General features: G+C 46.7%; 1 protein-coding gene across 1 annotated transcript in view; it reads right to left on the bottom strand.

Moving 5' to 3' along the window:
- Positions 1 to 20041, bottom strand: part of DNAH9 (dynein axonemal heavy chain 9) — a 301732-nt gene that overhangs the window by 24336 nt on the left and 257355 nt on the right. Inside the window, exons 60-63 of the mRNA XM_082373261.1 lie at positions 14728 to 14921; positions 12431 to 12579; positions 2932 to 3059; positions 156 to 383 (exon numbers count right to left, since the gene is read on the bottom strand). Coding sequence (XP_082229387.1) covers positions 156 to 383; positions 2932 to 3059; positions 12431 to 12579; positions 14728 to 14921 — 699 coding nt within the window. The remainder of the gene's footprint in view (positions 1 to 155; positions 384 to 2931; positions 3060 to 12430; positions 12580 to 14727; positions 14922 to 20041) is intronic.

Below are 20041 nucleotides of genomic sequence, written 5' to 3'. Positions count from 1 at the left end.
ATCTGCAGAGGGGACACATTTCGCCCATGCCGGGCACCGCTCCACAGTCCAGTTGGTCCCCCACCCCATCCCAGCTGTGTGCTCCTCTCCCACCCGGGGAATCTGCTCTTTGTGAGGCGGGGCTCTCTTCTCCCCTCCCTCCCAGGGCCCCCTACCTGAGTGAAGCTGTCCAGGGCCTTGTGCAGGTTGGCGTGCATGCCCGTGGGAGGCTCGTTGGTGATCTTAACGGAGTTCTCCAGGATGCCCTGGGGGATGACGTGGCCCTCAGTGGAGGGCGCGGGCTCCGCACTGATGAAGACCCTGAATTCTGGGTGGCTCTTCTCACTGTGCTCCTCCAGCTTCTTCTCCAGGGTACGGAGCCACTTGGCCACCAGGTGGATGTTCTGGGGGGAAGGAAGGACCCCTTGATTACAGGCATCTGCTTAAACAATTATCAGGAAGGCAGCTTGAGGAGGGACCTGGCCTTACTTTCAAATAAATCACATCCCAGCATGAGTCTTGGGGTTCCCAGTAATGGGGACCCCTTGTATCCTGCAATTCAATCCTTTCCCTCGGTGTCCTAAGTCTCTCTAGCACAAGGATCTCAAACTTGACTAGGCATCGGGATCCCCTGGAGGGCTTGTTGAAACAAAGATTCTCGGGCCTCATCCCAGAGTGGTTGATGCAGGTGGTCCAGGGTGGGGCCTGAGGGCTTGCATTTCTAACAAGTTCTTGGGTGATGCCGCAGCTGCTGCTGGTCTGGGGGCCACACTTCAAGGGTCTAATGTGTGGTTACATTCCAAATCCAGATCCCCATATCTGACACCTGGATTTTTTTGAGCCTTTGATCAAAAGTGGGGCCCATGGATCAGCAATGTTGGCCTTACCTGGAAGCCAGTTAGAAATGCAGACTCAGACCTACTGAATTAGTGCATTTTAATAAGATCCTCCAGTGATTTGTATGCATGTTAAGACTTGAAAAGCACTGGTTTAAACTCCTTCTGGCTAGCTTTCCTTCCTCCCCTGCCCCTCTCGAAACCATTCTGCTAATTGTTGCCAAACTTATCTTCCTAAAACACACTGAGACACTGCCGCTCCCAGACAGGGAAAGCTCCTACTACAAGCCCAAGCTCCTCTGTCTGGTCTTTGAGCCCTTCTCCTCCCCCCACAAAATCCCTTTCTGTCTGTCTGTCTGTGTAAAACGACATTTATTTCTTAGCACTACCTTGCAGCATGCACTTTTCACTCTAGCAAGGATAGTCACTTTGCTTCATTGCAATATGTTTCATTATGACGGATAGATAAAAGCTCCTTGATACATATTTGAGGAAGCCTGCTTGCAGAGCCTTAAATACACAGATCGGCACAGAGCACAGTGCTTGGGCCACAGCAATCTGGTCTCTGAGTGCTACTTTCTCTTCCACGAAAAGAGAAATAACAATAATACTTTCCATACTTATTTCCCAGGGTTGCTGCAAATAACCAAAGGTAATGGATTTGAAAGGGCTTTGTATACTGTGAAATGCTATGCAAGAGTTAGTAGCGACTGCTGAAATGAAACTTTGTTAAATGAAAGAAGTCCGTTGTCCTCACTCTATGGGAGCGGAGGAGAGCTTGCGGGCTGCCTGGAGAGCCAGGGCGCGATGAGACAGGCAGCACCACCGGCCCACAGTGAGAAACTCTGCCACTGCTTCAGGAACCCCAGCTTCTGAGTTTCATCCTGGAGGTCTCTCAGAAACCACATCAGGGCAGCCGGTAGGTACCAGGGGGAGGAAACGCTCTCTGCTCACTGTCTGGGGGGCTGGGTTCCTGAAGGTGCTAGTGCCCAGAAAGGGGTCTCTTTGGCAAATGAGCCTGAGACAGTTGGGGAGGTCACACCCTCCCAGCACTGAGCTGATCCAGTGGGAGGAAGCAGGAACCCCACTGTCATTCTCTTTCCTCCTTAGATTCCCACTGTTTCTGGAAAAGCGTCCCAGGGAATAGCAGATCCCTCTGCTGCTAGGCTCCAAATAAATAATGGAATAATTAAGGATGAAAACCCAACAGCATGAAGTGTACAGTGAGTCATCAGGAGACAGAGGAAGTTCTCGGTAATCAAAGCCAGACGGGAGGGGAGGGACTGGCTTTTCCATGTGTCCTTCCTTCCCTGATTTCTTCATTGATTCTTTTACCCCACAGGCTTTGGTTGAGTGTCTACTGTGTTCACGGTAGTGTGCTGGGTGCCAAAGGTAAATAAGGAATGTCTCTTTCCCCAAGAAAATGCAGTGAAGGACACAGCCATAGCGTAAGTGGTTTCCACGTAGCCACGGGTGCCCTCCCAGAGGTGGCTGCGGGAGAAGAGAGGAGTCAGCCGCTCGCTCTGCCCCCGACAGCCCCAGGATCCATGCAAGCTCGTAAACGGGAACAAGAGGACAGGCCGTGCTTCGGGAGGGGTGGCCTTTACTTCTTGTACATGTTTGGTGAAACATGTACAAGAAGTGCTGTAGGTATTCCTACGACAGTAGGTGTTGCAGATTCCCGAGCCCAGCATGAACTCTCAGTGAAGAGGCTCAGTCCTGGTTACACGTGTGGCGTTCTAGTCACGCGTGTAATGAAGAGCCTGTGACACGTGACACGCGGAAAGGCAGAGCAGAGGAGAGCTCCAGGGAACGCGTGGGACGAGATCAGCTGCCGCCGCTGGATCCGGCCTCCAGCTGAGCGCCGGCCTCCTGAGCATATGCAGCGCTGTGAGGACAGGCCTCCTTCTGGAGGGGGTGCCAGTGAAACCAGAGAGAGCGGGGGGCGAGGGAGAGTACTGGGGGGCGGTGAGGGGCAGAACCCACGGGGCGGGACCGCAGGGAGAAGGCTGGGAGGTCAGGGACGAGGGCACGGAAGGAAAGGCGGCCCAGGGCCTGCGGGGGTCGAGCCAGGGACGGGGTCAAGAGTGACCCCAGCAGGGCAGGGGGGGCGTACCTGCAAAACAACCCAGTGGCCTTTCTCGGCAGCCAGGTCCAGCACAGCCTCGGCCACCACCTGCTGTCCTTGGCCCAAAGACACGTTGTGAAAGTTCCGGTTGTTGAAGGTATATCCGAGTTTTCTACCTAAAAGGGGCAGGGAGTGGTCATTATTGCCGCTAATGCCGTTGAGTGTCCACGAGGAAGCGCACACCTCCGCGTGGCTGCCCCCATCGCAGGCTGCGGGAAGCCGTGCACCCCGACCTCACACACGGACCCTCTTCCTTCACGGGGCGGGGCTGCTGCGTCTTCCAGCTTTTTGTTCCCAAAGAGAAGGAAGCACTTGTCTAGACAAAATGCTTCACCCCTCCCTCCTCACTTAATCCCTGCCAACTAAAAACTGGCACTTGCCATCTGCCTGTACAAGGATTAAGTCACTAGCTACTGTAGCCGCTGACCTTCAACACCCTATGAAAGGAGTTCAGGGTGGAGACCAGGAATGAGGCGCTCTGCTCTGTGCTCTGGGAAGAACTGGCAGAACAGGCCTTCAGATAGTTAGACATTCTCAGGAGAGGATTTCACGAGCCCAGTTCTTACGCGTCCTCACATCTAGAAAAGCACTCCAGCCCTTCATGGTGATGCCTGCTCTTCTGCCAACACATGTGCCTGACTGCATGCCCCCCCTTCACCAAAACCACATGCATACTGACCCCCCCCCCACTTCCCTGGAGCAGCCCCGCAGAGCTCTCCGAGTTGCTGTCTCCCGGGCTGCAGTCCTCATTTTGCCCCCAGTAAAACTTAACTCACACCTCTCACATCGTGCTTTTTTTTCAGTTGGCATCCCTGAGAGCGGGCACATGTGCTGCTGCCCTTCTGTGAAGCCTCCACTTGAAGGCCAGGCATTGGGCCTCCATCCTAGACAGGGAAAGGCTCAAAGAGTAGCAAGCGTGTGGGCGTGGCCAGGTCTAACATGCTTTGTCCCCTGAACATATTAATAATAATATATATTTTCCCTGGAAGCTTACTGGGAGGTGAGGCCAAGAGGGGCCGGACTCGGGTAGTTTGGCTTCCTGTACTTTAGGCCATATGAACCTCTTCCCTGCTATTCCCACCACACAGAACCTTTACTCTCGTCTAATTCATGAATTAGAGTGAAGAGAGGCAAGAGGCCAGCCAAGAAGGGGCTTGGCTGTGTAGGTGTGAATGCTTGTATCTCACTGTCGGGAATGGAGTAAGGGAAGGGCCACGCAAACGCACATGTCACAGCTGGGTCACCGGAGCAAGGCTGATGCTCAAGAGTTGCTCTGCAAGCCCAAGACAGACTTCACACAAAGAAATGACCTTAATATAGGCAGCCAGTTCTGCTTGGACACCAGCTATTCACCCAACCCAATAAAGTTTAGAGAAATTACATAATATTCTTTAGACAAAAGGATAAAAAAATGTGTAATACCATGAAGGAATCGTCGAGCAATTTTTCGAAGAAGGTGAGGTGCACAAGGAGAAAAGAGGAGAAATTTAAAAGAGAAAAAGAATAAAAGTCTGTACTTAACAAATTTAGTTTCAGGGGAACTGAAATTGAAGTTGCAGTTTGATACTTGTGCAAGAAAATTTAAAGAACACTGTCAATATTGGATGTGTCTTTAAAGCACTAAAAAAAAACTATAGTGTGCTCTTTAACTGTACAAGACCAAACAAGATGATGACTTTTTGTAGTGAGGAACAGTTATTACAGATTCAACTGAGATGAACCCAAGAAATACCCTTATTAAACTCTATAAATCCTAGCTGGCAATAGATTTGATGTCAGCTTTAGAGCCAAGAATATGAACAACTTATTCCAGAGGAAAATAACAGGATAAAGGTGCTGGGATTATTAGATAGCCTCTGTGACATTTCCACACACAAAGACCCTACTTCTTTTCTTTGTTCACAAACAAAGGGTACAGGAAAAGAGGGCTTAGCTGAAGATTAGTTCCAATTCCATGTGCTATGGCTTCCACGCCCCCACCCCCCTGCCTTCAGCTCCTCTTTCCCTTTCGGATCTTCCTTCCAGCGCCCCGTATGGTGGTGTCACCAGGAGCTGGGCCGCACTGTGAACCTCCCTGAGCATCTTGGCGGCCGTCCCTCCACGAGCTCCAGTCTCTCTGAGGACACTACAGCATCCATGGCCCTCCGCCTAGCTCCACATACCCCTGGGGCTGGGAGGAAGGGGAACATCCTTCTAGCCTTGTCTTGTTACTTGCAGGCTATTTCTTCTCCACTCTTGTATGAAAAACCTTTCATGTGCTCTCTTCTTTTTTTTTTTAATTTAATTTAATTTTTATTTATTTATTTGTTTGTTTATTTATTTATTTTAACATCTTTATTGGAGTGTAATTGCTTTACAATGGTGTGTTAGTTTCTGCTTTATAACAAAGTGAATCAGTTACACATATGCATATGTTCCCATATCTCTTCCCTCTTGCGTCTCCCTCCCTCCCACCCTCCCTATCCTACCCCTCTAGGTGGTCACAAAGCACCAAGCTGATCTCCCTGTGCTATGCGGCTGCTTCCCACTAGCTAGCTATTTTACGTTTGGTAGTGTATATATGTCCATGCCACTCTCTCACTTTGACACAGTTTACCCTTCCCCCTCCCCATATCCTCAAGTCCATTCTCTAGTAGGTCTGTGTCTTTATTCCCATCTTGCCCCTAGGTTCTTCATAACCTTTTTTTTTTTTTTCTTAGATTCCATATATATGTGTTAGCATACGCTGAGATATCATCTCACACCGGTCAGAATGGCCATCATCAAAAAATCTACAAACAATAAATGCTGGAGAGGGTGTGGAGAAAAGGGAACCCTCTTGCACTGTTGGTGGGAATGTAAATTGATACAGCCACTATGGAGAACAGTATGGAGGTTCCTTAAAAAACTAAAAATAGAACTACCATACGACCCAGCAATCCCACTACTGGGCATACACCCTGAGAAAACCATAATTCAAAAAGAGTCATGTACCACAATGTTCAGTGCAGCACTATTTACAATAGCCAGGACATGGAAGCAACCTAAGTGTCCATCATCGGATGAATCGATAAAGAAGATGTGACACGTATATACAATGGAATATTACTCAGCCATAAAAAGAAACAAAATTGAGTTATTTGTAGTGAGGTGGATGGACCTAGAGTCTGTCATACAGAGTGAAGTAAGTCAGAAAGAGAAAAACAAATACCGTATTCTAACACATGTGCTCTCTTCTAAAGCACATGCTATTGGCTACATTGCCTACTAACTTTTATGTTTTCTGCCTTCTATCAACTTCTCAGCGAGAGTCACTTTTATTAGGGGTTTTGGAACTTGGTTTAAAATATTCCATATTTTCTGTCTCATCATTATCTTGGTGAGCTTTAATGCCACTATGGATGACTCAGCCAACACCCAGCCTCATGCTTCCTCATCTTCAAAGAACTTCTTTCCATTTCTGTTTCCCATTCCCAGCGGCTGCACCGAGGCCTTGCTTATCCCTGCAAACTCTCCCACGTCTGACCCATCATTCTTTCGTATTTACTCACAACTCTAACTTCCTATTGTCCAGATGGCTCACTCTCGTACTCCCCCTCGCATATTATTCTATGATGTCAGCAAAACGTCCAGTCCGTTGGCTCCTCTGTTTTTTCTAACCCTCATCTTTACCTCCCTCTTATTTTAAGATGGACCCAATAAACCTTCATTTGAGCCATGATCTTATAAAATTCTTCCCTCCATTGCCCATTCTACGTCTGCATCCCCCAACTTTTGTAAAACCACAACCCTGGACAAATCTAAGCGTTAATACAAGAGAAAAAATAACACACTGAGTGAATTGGTGCCACCACAAGCTGATGATTCTCAGTCTCGCGAGACTGCCTGGTAATCTTTCACGTCCAGAAGTTGGCTGTGTTGTCCATTCCCCTCTTCCTTTAAACTTCCTAATGGCTGCCCCGCTTCTTATGCTCAGCACTTTGCTTCACTCTCTACTGCTCCCTCTGCCCGACAAGACATCTGCCATCTGGTAGAACACCTTCCATTTACTGCCACTGAATCTGCCTCTGCACACATCCCTGTCCCGTCCCCATCCCTGCACAGCCCCCTCTCAGTGGAAGAGGTGCCCCCCGCCCCCAGCACACGAACAGACGGATGAGTGTCCCTCCACACAGAACCTACACTCTGCCAGTCTGGAAGCTGCTCTGTAAAGACTGTACTTGCTGCATCCTAGCCAACTTCAACTGATGCTTAAGGAAAAGAGAATGGAGTCAGGAACAATGAAAAAGAGGCTCTAAGCAAAGTGTTGATAATCTAGCTGCAAAGACACCGAGTTGAAAACTGTTTCTTTGAACACACCTGGTAGCAGGCTGACAAAAATCTAAAGGAGCTCCTCCTTCTGACCAGCACATTGGAAAGAGGAAGAGGAGGCAGTGGAAGGCCAAAGTGGTAGATAAACGGAAACATTTTGTCAAAGCCAGGTAATTGGACAAAGGAGGATGGAGACCAAGCAAGATCATGCAAGAGTCAAGTCAAAGAAGGACCAGAGAAGGTGCCTTGTAAGGGTGGAAAGGGGAGGTCCTCTGTTGGGAGGGCCGAGGACGATGGTGTGCTTTGAAAGGATGTGACAAAAGGATGTAAAGGAAGGAGCAAACCGAGCTGCCTCAAAGAATAGACGCATCATCGTCGTCATTTTAATGCCGTACAATGCTACTGTACTTTTAATGTTTCAAAGCCTTTTCACATCTGAGATTTCATTTTTATCTTCACAGTAACCCTGGGAGGAAGGTATTAGGGGGTGATTGGAAATGATGGGTGATTGCTTTTAGATGAAGCAAAAGCAAAAATAATCGTACAAATAAGAAAGTGTGGCTCATTCAGGAAGAAGTGATGAGAAGAGAGAGAAGGTAAAGGATTAATCTGCAAAGGCAAGATGGAATGCTGTGCGGGTGGGTGGAAGTGGGTTCATGTTAAAACAGAGGCCAAGGAAAGTGGATGGAATTCTGTCCTCCTCCTCCTTCAAAACTGTTGAGGAAGGAAAATCTTGGAGGAGACTAAGAGGCACAAAACTGCCAGAAAAGCATAGATTCTTTAAAAACATTTTTTTTAATTAAAAAAAATTTATTTTATATTGGAGTATAGTTGATTTACAATGTGGTGTTAGTTTCAGGTGTATTGCAAAGTGATTCAGTTATACATATACATACATATACCTATTCTTTTTCAGATTCTTAGAAAAGCACAGATTCTTAACCAAGTGTCAATGGATGAGCTTCAGAAGCTTAGAGAACTCCCAAAATCATATATAGAATTTTGTCTGTCTGTGGGTTCACGCATTTCAGGAGAAGGGCTGGAGTGAGGATGGGGGAACAAAATCTTTCATGTGACTCTCAGGGGTTCAAAGCCCTGCCCAATATTAAGAACTGCCATGAAGAAACAAGGGGATAGAGAAATGAAGGCATTAAGAGCATAGATCCCATACTCAAAGGTGGGAAAGGATGTCAAGCTTTGTCTGCGTCTACATGGAGTAAAACAGTGAACGGTCTGATGCACAGACTCTGCCCAAGCACAGAGACAGTAAGTTTCCTGAATAAGCGGGGGCCTAGGGGACATAGGGGAAAGTGAGTCAGTTACGTGGATTCCAAACCTGAGAATAGGAGTCCATCAGGCAGAATGATCAGATCCAAGATGTGGAGCACATGACGTCACCAGAGTATATGTTCTAAATGGGTGCGTGAGAAAACGAATCAAACCATCCAGAACGCAGAGGGGGAGGAAGAGGGAGAGAAAGAGGCTCAGGTGCCCAGGTAATCTCTAGCTGATGAACAGCAATATTGCCTCTGGTAGGGAAATATGCGTTAAGATGAAGCCAAGGGCAGGGCTGAGATGATGTATTCAGAGACAAATAACCAATACGGTTCAGGGACAGGTCAGCTTGTCTGAAATGACAGAAAGCTTCAAACTACATGATGGAATGATAGTTGGGGGTCAATTGGCAAAGAATCGTAGGAAATTGCTCATAAACAGGGTATATGAAAGCTTCCGAAAAGGAAAATATTGAATAAAAATGAGGAGACCAGATTTGTCAGTATGAAAGGAATAAAACCTCCATGGGACAGAAGGAATACAGAATCTATGAAAAAGTGAAAGTCAGGAATAACGTGGCAATAACAACAGTTCTTATGCTCATTCATTCATCCGTTTGTTAATTCATTCAACCGATATTTACGGAGTACCTCTCTGTACTGGTTACGCTTTTAGGCACTGGTAAGAAAATGATGAGCAAGGTGACACAGTCCTTGACCTCCAGGGTCTTAGTGACAGGCAGGTAGGCAAACGTAAGTTAAAATTGTAAAAGAAGGGTCTAATTGGAATTGTATTAAATGCTCTGAAGCAAATATATGTATAAGGGGGAACCAAATGGTCTTGTGCAGAGGTCAGGAGAAGCTGATCCCTGCAGGATTGGCAGGCATTGAACTGAAGAGCGGGGGAGAAGTATTTCAGATAAAAGGAATTGCTTGAGAAGATGCCCTGGGCCAGGAGGGCTCATGATGGAGGACCTAAAAGAGCCATGTGGCCAGAGAAGTGTGAGTTTGAGGGAAGGTAAGATCCAAGGCTGGACAGAAAGGCCAGGCCATGCAGGTCACAGAGACCATGTCTATAGTACTGGACATTACCTTGAGAACAGTGGGGAACCACTAGAGCGATTTAAGTGGGAGAGTGATAACAGCCAGATCTGAGATTCAGCAAGATGAGTCTGGCTGTAAGAGCAGCAAAAATTGCAGGTGGGGGAGGAGAACCGGGATAAGTTAGGAGGCTATTGTGATAGTCCAGTGAGAGACTGTGGTGACTCAGAGGAGGGAGACACAGTGAAACAATTAGACTCATTTGAAACACATTTAGAAGGTAGAATCAATAGGACTAGATGTGGTAGGTAGTGGAGGAAGGGTCTAGGGTGACTGATTCCCAGGTTTCCGGCATGAGCAACTTGCTGAATGGTGGTGATATTTACCAAAAATGATAGAATAAAATTTCCAGAGATAAAGAGAGGTGTGACTCTCCCACTTGAAAAGGCAGGCTGAGCGCTGAGCAGGTGAATGAAAAAGACCCACACCTAACTCAGCTCATGAAACGTCAGAACACAAGGTAGAAAGATGATCCTAAAGTTTCCAGGGAATGAAAATAGGTCACCAACAAAGAAACAAGGGAAGAATAGCACCCTACTAGCATATGGCCTCATATGAATAAAACTGAATTCTAGGAGACGACTGAGCAGTGTGGACACATTCTGAATAAAAATCATTTTGGACCTAGCAGACCTATCAAAAGAGTATGTGGGCAAAACTGAAGTCTTTTTAGACACCCAAGGATTCAGAAATTTTACTTCCCATGATTTTTTTTCCTGATGACTTATGCTACCAAATCTAGGATGAAGCCAATTGGTTGGCAGTAATGGGAGCTAAATTCTTATTTTTCATACCAGGGAATAAATAGATACTGAAACTTGATAAATTCAGAAATAGCGATATAAATTATTAGTAGGAAATAGAGAAGCAATTGTCAGAAGGAATAAATTCAGAAATAGGCAAAACCCCAGTGTCTGGGAAGGGGGACTGGGTGTGGGAAGGGCTGGAGCTGAGAGCTATTGCTTTTCATTTTAAATTCTTTATTATAGGTATTTAAAAAATATGTTACTTGAACTTTTTAGGAGATTACAAAAATATACATTAAATTAGTGAATAAGATAATTCTCTCCATTATACAGAACTCATCTCTTCTTTAGAGCCAAACACCAGGCTCTAAATCTACACCAGGTGTAGATTCCTTTCATTACACGCAGAATAATAGACTGTTCGTGGAGGTGTATTACCTGGTCTGGATTCTCATCCATAAAGACCTGGCTCTGTAAAAACCTGCTGAGTCTTTATTTAACTTTGCAAAATGTGTAGTTTTGCTAGCTTTTTTTTCCCCTTGGCCATGCCATGAGGCTTGAAGGATCTTAGTTCCCTGACCAGGGCTTGAACCCGGGGCCACGGCAGTGAAAGCACAGAGCCCTAACCACTGGACCGCCAGGGAACTCCCTAGTTTTGCTAGTTTTATAGTTTTGATTAGTCATTCATTTGCTCATCCCTTTATTTAACATATATTTTTAAAATGTATTTATTTTCTTTTATTTATTTATTTTTGCCTGCGTTGGGTCTTTGTTGCTGTGAGTGGGCTTTCTCTAGTTGCATGAGCGGGGGCTACTCTTCGTTGCGGTGCACAGGCTTCTCATTGTGGTGGCTTCTCTTGTCGCGGCGTGCAGGCTTCAGTAGTTGTGGCACGTGGGCTCAGTAGTTGTGGCACACGGGCTTAGTTGCTCCGTGGCATGTGGGATCTTCCCGGACCAGGGATGGAACCCATGTCCCCTGCATTGGCAGGCAGATTCTTAACCACTGCGCCACCAGGGAAGTCCTATTTAATGTATTTATTTACTGAGTGCCTAGCACGTGAAAATACAGAGATAGGAACTTAAATCCTACCTTGAAAAGGACATCTATTCCCAGAGCTCTCACTCTCACATGAAGACACCGTAGTAGTCACTAGACGATTACAATGTGATATATAGACAGAAGGGTGCTCTAAGAGTACATGGGGAGGTGTACCCAGCACCTTGGAAATCAAGTAGGGCTTCCTGGAGGTGGTGACATTGAAACTGGTATCTGAAGGATGAGTAGAAGGTAGCCTGGTGAAGGGGATGCCAGAGGGGGAACAGAATGTTTGGAAGAATGGAATGGCTTCCATGTAGAGTGAAAAAGAGGGGAGTAGGGAAATGTAGGCAGAATAAGGAGTGCCCAAAGATGCCCATGTTCTAAATCCCGGAATCTGTGAATATATGTGACTTTACAGGCAAAAGAGACTCTGCAGATGTGGTTAAAGACCTCCAGATGGGGAGACTACCCTGGGTTATCTGAGTGGGCCTGATATAGTCATAGGGCTCCTTATGAGGGAAAGGGGGAGACAGTAAGCCCCATGTATGATTTCTGACCTCCAGAACTGTAAAATAATAGGTAGTGTTATTTTAAGCCTCTAAGTTTGTAATAATTTGTTACAGCAGCAATAGGAAACTAATAATGGAAAACAGGCTGGAGAGATAGGGAGGGGCTGGAGGACGAAGCTCCCTGTAAGCCATGTTAAGGTGTTTGTACTTCACCCTGAGGGCACCAGGAGCCTGTAAAAGGACTGGACTTGTTTTTCAGAATAACTGCTCCAGCCACAGGAAGGGGAATGGGTGGGTGGGTGGTGGGACGAGGTCTCCTCATGAACCCGCTACCTTATATCCCAGAGCAGTCCTCCCTCTGTTCATGACCCCCTGGGGTTGGTTCAGCAATTACCCTGATTTCTGTATGGTTAGCAAATATCAAGCATTGCAAAAGGAACCTTGAATCAGGAAAAGAGAAGCTGACAGACGCAGAGTGACAGTGCATGGGGCTGGTGCAGCCTTGGCTCCATAATGAGCTTTTCTTACCTTGATTTTCCACATCCTTCAGTGGGTCCACCCCTGGAGACAGGATAAAAAACATGGGAGTGGCTGGTCCCAATTCTTCAAAAGAGGCTGCAAAGTCCAGTGCTCTTCCCACCACGTATTTGCTTCCTAACTTCTCCTCAATAAAATCTCTGCCAGGAAAAACAGAAGGTCCATGTGTGTATATCAGTCACAGAATAATAACATTTGAGCAACAGAGGTCTATAGAAATGGAAGGATGTGCTCAAGATCACGGCTTGGCAGTTACGGAGCTAGGACCAACGCCAAGCACTGCTTACTGATTAAGTCGACACTTACAACCTGTGCTGCTGGTGTGCACCTGCTCACCTAGATCAGGGCTCCTTCTGGATCCCCATCCGGCCAGGCCACCGCTGACTCCTCTGTGGAGCTGGGGTGTCCTGTTACACCACTACCGCCCAGCAGAAGACTGCCAGGAGCAACGCCATCCGAGAGCTTGCAGGCAGCTAAACCCTCCATGCATCATACCCCTGGGATCCTCCATCCCTATCCATGATTTAAGGCCCTCCAGGCTTCAAGTCCCTCACGTTCTATCATTCTCTGTGTTTCCTTTCACCTCACTCCACTTATCAATGTTCCTTTTCCTATGTCCCATTTGGGGCTAAACAAAACCTTGCAGTTGCATCCACTTTCTGACAATCCGGCCTAACTCTTGGCCTTAAAAGCTCCCGCAAGGACACTCTTTTCACTGTACCCTTCTCAGCTGGGCTCATTCTCAGGCCTGGGAGCTGGGATCACGGTCCTGCTCACGGATGACCATTACTTCTAAACCCTTTCTCTCCCACTCGTGTGGCTCCACCGAGGCTCGTTTGCCCTGACCGTGCCGCCACGACCCCTGCACATCCATGTCGTCCACTGCCCCTTTGGTCCCTTTACTCATTCGCGCATCACTTGGACTCTGGCTCATGGACCGTCTCTCCACCAGCCTGAGTGATGCTAATGTGCATCCATTGGACAGTCCTCCAGGTTCTTAACAATCTTCAGTTCTTCCCCATGTCAGCCCCCTCATTCCAAGGCCACATCCTCACCCTTGTGGTTACTTGGGAACTTTTTCTATGTCTGAAACCATAAATGGAAACATCTCACTCTCTGACCAAAGCTTTCCATCCTTATAGTTCTTTTAGTTAATTTATCCTCAGTTAACTTATTCTTTACCTGTATTGGTGCCACAAATGCAGGACTTTCAGTATCTTGGCCTCCCTGGTGTTTTTTTTTTCTTTCTTTCTTTTTTTAATCATCCCCTTATTCTTGTCACTACAAGTCTTGTTCAGTTCAGTGTAGGCTCCATGGCCTGTAACTTCTTCTTTTATTTTTTTTTAAACAACTTTCTTGAGGTACAATTGACATACCATAAAATTCACCAATTTTTAGTATACTATTCAATAATATTTAATAAATTCACGGAATTGTAATCTTCATCATAATCCAGTTTCAGAACATTTTAAGCCTGCAATAAGATTCTCCTGCCTATTTAGAGAATTCCTATTCCTACCCTCCAGGCCCAGGCAGCTGCTAATTCGCCGTCTCTGTAGACTGCATGGCCTGTGACTTCTAATCATTCTCTTGCCAGTACCACACACCTCCCTTCCCTAACTCTTATTCCACCAGGGATCATGCTCTGAATCTACCCTAGGGCTGTTGGATGCAGCTGTAGAAAATCATCCAGTGGTGAAGGTTGGCGCCCCTACAAATGCAGGATCTCACTAGGTGGGCCCTCAATGCCCCTTGGAATTCTTTGAGTTTCCCTGGTCAGCCGTCTCCCATTTTTTCACAGATCCTATTTCAGATCTTTTGCACATTCCTCAAATCTCCAACCCTGCCACCTCCCCTTCCACACAAACGCAGCGAGGATCTTGCTTCCTGCTCCTCAGAGGGAGTGGAAGTCATGAGACAAAACCTTGCTCAATTTCCTGCCATGCTTTTACCACCTTTGCTACAGTCACACCCACCTCTCTCTGTCTCTTGTAATGAAAGGGGTGTTCTTCCTGCCAAGGATGATCTTTCCATCTGTCCTCTGGATCTCACATCTCTGCCACATTAGATGTGATCCGCATCCTTCCCAGTGCTGATACTGGTGAGCACCTCTTCCCAAATGGTCCACTTAGATATTAAGACAGTACATGGCAAACACAGAGCAACGGGCCTCATGGGAGTTTGGTTGTTGGTACAAAGGCTCCCATCACGATAAACTTGTGGCCTTTGTGCTCAGCCCTGCTGGTCTGGCCACACCCACCCTGGCTTCGCCACCACCCTGCCCCTACCTCATGGCATAGGTCATCCGGTCGGGCCGCATGGCTCTCATCATGCAGAGGCGCTGCAGGCCTGTCTTGTGCTTCCACTCGTGGGGGAACTTCTCCTTCTCAGGACATTCTGATTCGACAAACTTTTTCCAGCCCTTGGCGGATCCCTCAATGTCCCGATCCAGATTATAGAATTCTTCCATTGATGAAAGTGCCTGAAAAATTTCAGGGGATCTTGCTCTGAAATGCAGTTTGTCCAGAAAGCTGTCATCTGCATTGTGCTGGGGGTTGTGTGTGGGGGGGTGGGGCAAGGTGGTATTATAGACATAATTCTGTCTCATTTATACTCTTTTCTGGAGTCTTGACTCTTCCCCCCGCCCCGGTAAACTCAAGGTAGAGGAAGGTTTTTGATCAGCTCACCGTCCGCAAGCTGTTCCAATAATAAGCAAGGTTGGGGAACTGACTAGCTGTGGAGACTGAGCAGCACCTCCCTTGAGGGTACTGCGTGGGAAGAGGGACAAGAAGGGATGCTGTGATTTTTCTGGTCACGGAGCCCGGACACCTGAAGTCAGTGACTCTTCTCTTTCATGCCCATACTCACTCTGCCAGCAATGCCTGTCAATTCCTCTCTCAAAATGTCTCTAGAATCACTGACTTTGTGTTAATGCCAACTCTAAAATTTCTCTGTGTCACCTGCTTCCCTAAGCATGAAATCCCAAGGCATAACATGTGAATCAAATCTCTTCATTTAGGGCTTCCCCCAAGTCCATCCAGCTAACCAGGTGGCCCATTTCTGCCCTCCTCTGTCCACACGCATCTGCCCTCAGCCCTGGAAACGTGCCAGACAGTCTCCCAACTTAGTGCCTTGTTCACACTAGTTTCATCATGGGAGTGGTCCTGTTCTCCACCAAATTCCACTCCTTTCCTTTCCTGCACTGGTCATGATTGTTTGTCAAGGTTCTACAAGTTGTGGAAGTCCAGTCCAAAATCAGTCACGTCCTCCTCTCTAACCTGGAACGCACAGCCCTCCTGCCCTTCTTTTGTGGACCACTTGGAACTACTCACAGAGCTGATATCTTTAATAAAGGATGTGTGACTGCTGGTCGCTTTAAAGCCTTACCCCTTCCTCTTCCTCTTCGGCTCCACTCCAGGGCAAGCCGACAGGTAAGCCTGGGTGCTCCCTGCTTTGGTGCCGAAGGGAACTTGTATCGTGCAAGCCCCGCCCCACTCCCCAACGACCAGAACACTCCCAAGATACCTCCTTTCCGGGCTCTCTCAAGCCAATTTCAGACTGCCTGGGAGCTCCCCTGCCCTACCCAGAAAGTCTCATCATGTGAGTAATAAACTCTTTCGTGCCTTCTACTTATGCGCAAGGTGTCATCAGTCTGGACATGGGAACCGCATTTTGGGTGGGGTCCATCCTGTTTCTTCAGAGTGCCCACGTAAACGTTACTCACTTAGGCGGTCGCTTACCTGCAGCCTTTCTGTGGTCACTCAACTCCACTTGTGTGTTCGATCTCTCTAATGAGATTAAAAGCTAGACTGTCTCCAAAGCACCTACTGCAGTGCCATGAATTTTAAGGAATCTTCCATTCTTGTTATGTGAAATCATTCATTCATTTGATATTTATTGGATGCCTGCTACATGCCAGGTACTTGGGAATACAAATGCGAACCAAAAAAATGCACTTGCCTTCGGGGAGCTTACAATCCTAAGAGAAAGAGATGAGGGAGGCCTTAGTAGGGATGTAGAATTCTGCTGGGCAGAGAGAGAGGTAGAGAGAAGAGCAGGGCATTTCATGGGGAAGGATCCACAGAGTCCAAGTCTGGAGTGGGGAGAGTGTGGGGCATGGTAGAAGGCAGTGTGACTGTGGAGGACGGGTCTACAGGTGACAAGGGGAAGGTCAGGCTGGAGAAGGACACGTGCACTTGACCTGGGCTCGCCCAGCCTCTTCTCCCCTGTGGAGGAACACATGTCCAGTCCTTAAGTGCCCTTTCACATGGGCTCTGTGGCTTCCTGACTTCACCTTTAGCATGTAGAGCAGGGAACGCACCTGTCATTGTGCTGAGAAGTGGCGTGGAGTGGCACGGGGGATGGCGGAGGAGGCACCAGGAGACGAGAGCTCTGCTCTCGACGTCACCTCTTATGAGCCTCTTATGACGTGGAGCCCGTTTTTAAACCTTTGTGGGCTTTGACTTTTTCATTTGGAAAATGAGGCCAAGTAACCGTTGTCTGCATAGCTCATACTCTAATGTAGATACAAGTGCTTTGAAGACTATAAAGCCCCTCTTTGTGCTTTTCGGGGGCTCCTACAGTTATTGAATTGCAATTGCTGGTTTCCTTGTCTGGGACTCCCACAAGATTGTGAGTTCCCTGCGGGCAAGAGCTTTCTGAGCCATCTCTGTACGCCTCAGGCCTAGCAGGCTGCCTGGTGCTTAGGAAGTGCTCCATTAATAAAGTCTGACATCTGGGTGGCCAGTAGGAGGGCCCTTGACAGGCTGAGAAAAGCTGCAGCTGAGGTAATTATTTCTCCCTGTGCCGAGGACCAAACTTTCCTCTTCTTTCAGGCTGCCGCTTCACCCTCTTCCCAGCTTGCATCACCATTAACCCTCCTGCAGTCCCATTACCCTCCCCTGGTGTCACCACAAAACTGAGGAAATTACACGGTGATCAGGGCTCCCAGCTGCCATGGCTGGGTCTGAAACACGCTTTCTTGAAGCTCTGGGTTGAACACAGTTGCAATGTTTAATCTTCCAAATGAGAAAAAGGGGTTTCTAACCTTCTAATAAGCTAAATGGAAATGACTAATTAACCTAATTACACTGGACTGGGTAGCAAAGTGCAACTGTGTTAAATTGGCATTTGGAGAGGTAGCGAGGGGCCTTTCCAAAGGCTAACAATGCCCGGTACCGCAGATGAGATTCTTTAATGAAGAAGAGAACATGCTGACTGACCAAAAGCGATCAGCAAGGTAATGGCATTGTATGTCTTGCTTCTAAGATCCCTTGGTACTCTGAACTTATTTACAAAACAGAAATAGAGTCACAGATATAGAAAACAAACTTATGGTTACCAGGGGGAATGGGGGGGAGGGATAAATAGGGAGATTGGGATTGACATATACACACTACTGTATATAAAATAGATAACTAATAAGGACCTACTGTATAGCACAGGGAACTCTTCTCAATACTCTGTAATGACCTATATGGAAAAAGAATCTAAAAATGAGTGGATATATGTATATGTATAACTGATTCATTTTGCTATGCAGCAGAAACTAACATAATATTGTAAATCAACTATACTCCAATAAAAATTTTTTAAGTAAAAAAAAAAAAAAAAGAGAACATGCCCATTACCTAAAAGTTTAACATTTGATGAGACTTTAAAAATCCTTACAGAGGGTACTAATAAAAGCAGGATTTGATCACAAAGATTTCATTCATCACCTGCTTATTAGATCTTCTGGGGAAACAGGGCAATCAATCTTCCTCATCAGACAGGGTGTTTTAAAAAATTTGTTTGGGCTTCCCTGGTGGCGCAGTGGTTGAGAATCTGCCTGCCAATGCAGGGGACACGGGTTCGAGCTCTGGTCTGGGAAGATCCCACATGCCACGGAGCAGCTAGGCCTGTGAGCCACAATTACTCAGCCTGCGCGTCTGGGGCCTGTGCTCCGCAACAAGAGAGGCCACGACAGTGAGAGGCCTGCGCACCGCGATGAAGAGTGGCCCCTGCTTGCCACAACTAGAGAAAGCCCTCGCACAGAAACGAAGACCCAACACAAGCCATAAATAAATGAACAAATAAATAAAAATTTTAAAAAAAATTCGTTTTATCATGTCCTGTTCAATTATACTTCCTTTGTTTCTTTAGGCTAAAAGCCAACTGAACACTTAAAAAGAGCGTTCGTCAGAGGGTGCACGCTGCATTGTGTTTCACCTGCCCACATCCTGCACTGGGCTGGAGATGGATGGGGCTGGACATGGCTGCTCCGGTAACAAAACTCAGAGAGAAAGGTAAAGCTTCACTCATTTGCAGAAGCCTTTGAACAGCCAGATGAGCTTAGACCGCAAAACAAAACCAAAAAGCAAAGTGAAGTAAAGCAAAGCAAAGCAAAGCAAAGCAAACCAAAGAGGAATGGAACCAAATTGCACCAAGTCGCTTTTGGAGTTGAGCTACGGAAAATGAAAGCAGTGAAGAGTGCTTTTGAATCACTTATTCTTTATGACTTTCGCTGCAGATGGCTTTGTGGGGTAACAGAGAGAAAGGCAACTGGACTGAGCCCAACTTGGCAACTCACAATTCCTCAAAGGTTTTCCTTCGATGGACAAATTCTATCAGGCACAGCCCATGTCAACCACAGCATATATACACCTTATAGGTGGGTAATTAATAATCATAACTGTGATAAGGTGAATTGTATGCCCCAGAAAGATATGTTGAAGAACTAGCCTCCCAGATTTCTGAATGTGACCTTATTTGGGAATAAATAGGCTCTTTGCAGGTGTGATCCAGCTAAGATGAGGTCAGGAGAGTGGGCTCTGATCCATTGTGACTGATGCTCTTATAAGAAGAGAAGAGACGCAAAGACACAGAGGGAAGATGGCCATGTAGGGACTGTGGAGACGGAGGCAGAGACCTGAGTGGTCCTGCCACAAACCAGGAGTGCCTGGGGCTGCCAGAAGCTGGAAGAGGCAAGAAAGGGTCCTCTCCCTGAGGCTCTGGAGGGAGCATGACCTGCCAACACCTTAATTTCAGACTTCTAGCCTCCAGAACTCTGGCAGAATAATGCTGTGTTTTTAAGCCACCCAGCCTGTGGCACTTTGTTATGGCCATTCTAGGAAACAAATACAACAGCCATAACCACAACCATAATCGGTTTCCATTTACTGAACATTTATGTGTCTGGCATAACAGATAAGGAAACAGAGATAACCTGTCAGAGGCCACACACACTCAAACTTGAACCTGAACCCAGGAATGTCTGACTCCAGAGCCTGGGTTAACTGGTCCATCTCCATCATTGCTCCAGTTCTGCAAATGGGCTCATTTAGAACTGCTTCCCAGAATTTATTTTCCATATGGGCATTAGACTCTGAGTCATTATTCTTAAGCTCTGGGGCCATACTTCCCAGCAAGTAGCCATTGGCCACATGTGAGTATTGAGCAAATGAAATGGGGCCAGTATGACTGAAGAATAGGATTTTTATTTGCATTTTATTTATTTGTGTTTTTAAAAAAATTTAACACATTTATTCTTTTTTTTGGTATAGTTGATTTTTTCCTTCATATTATTTATTTAGTTATTTGTTTATTTTTTACAAATTTTAA

Source organism: Balaenoptera borealis, assembly GCF_965194805.1.
Source record: "Balaenoptera borealis genome assembly, chromosome: 20".
In the NCBI taxonomy this organism is placed as follows: Eukaryota; Metazoa; Chordata; class Mammalia; order Artiodactyla; family Balaenopteridae; genus Balaenoptera; species Balaenoptera borealis.
The sequence above is the reverse complement of the archived record's forward strand: the minus strand, read 5'-3'. Positions and strand labels throughout refer to the sequence as shown.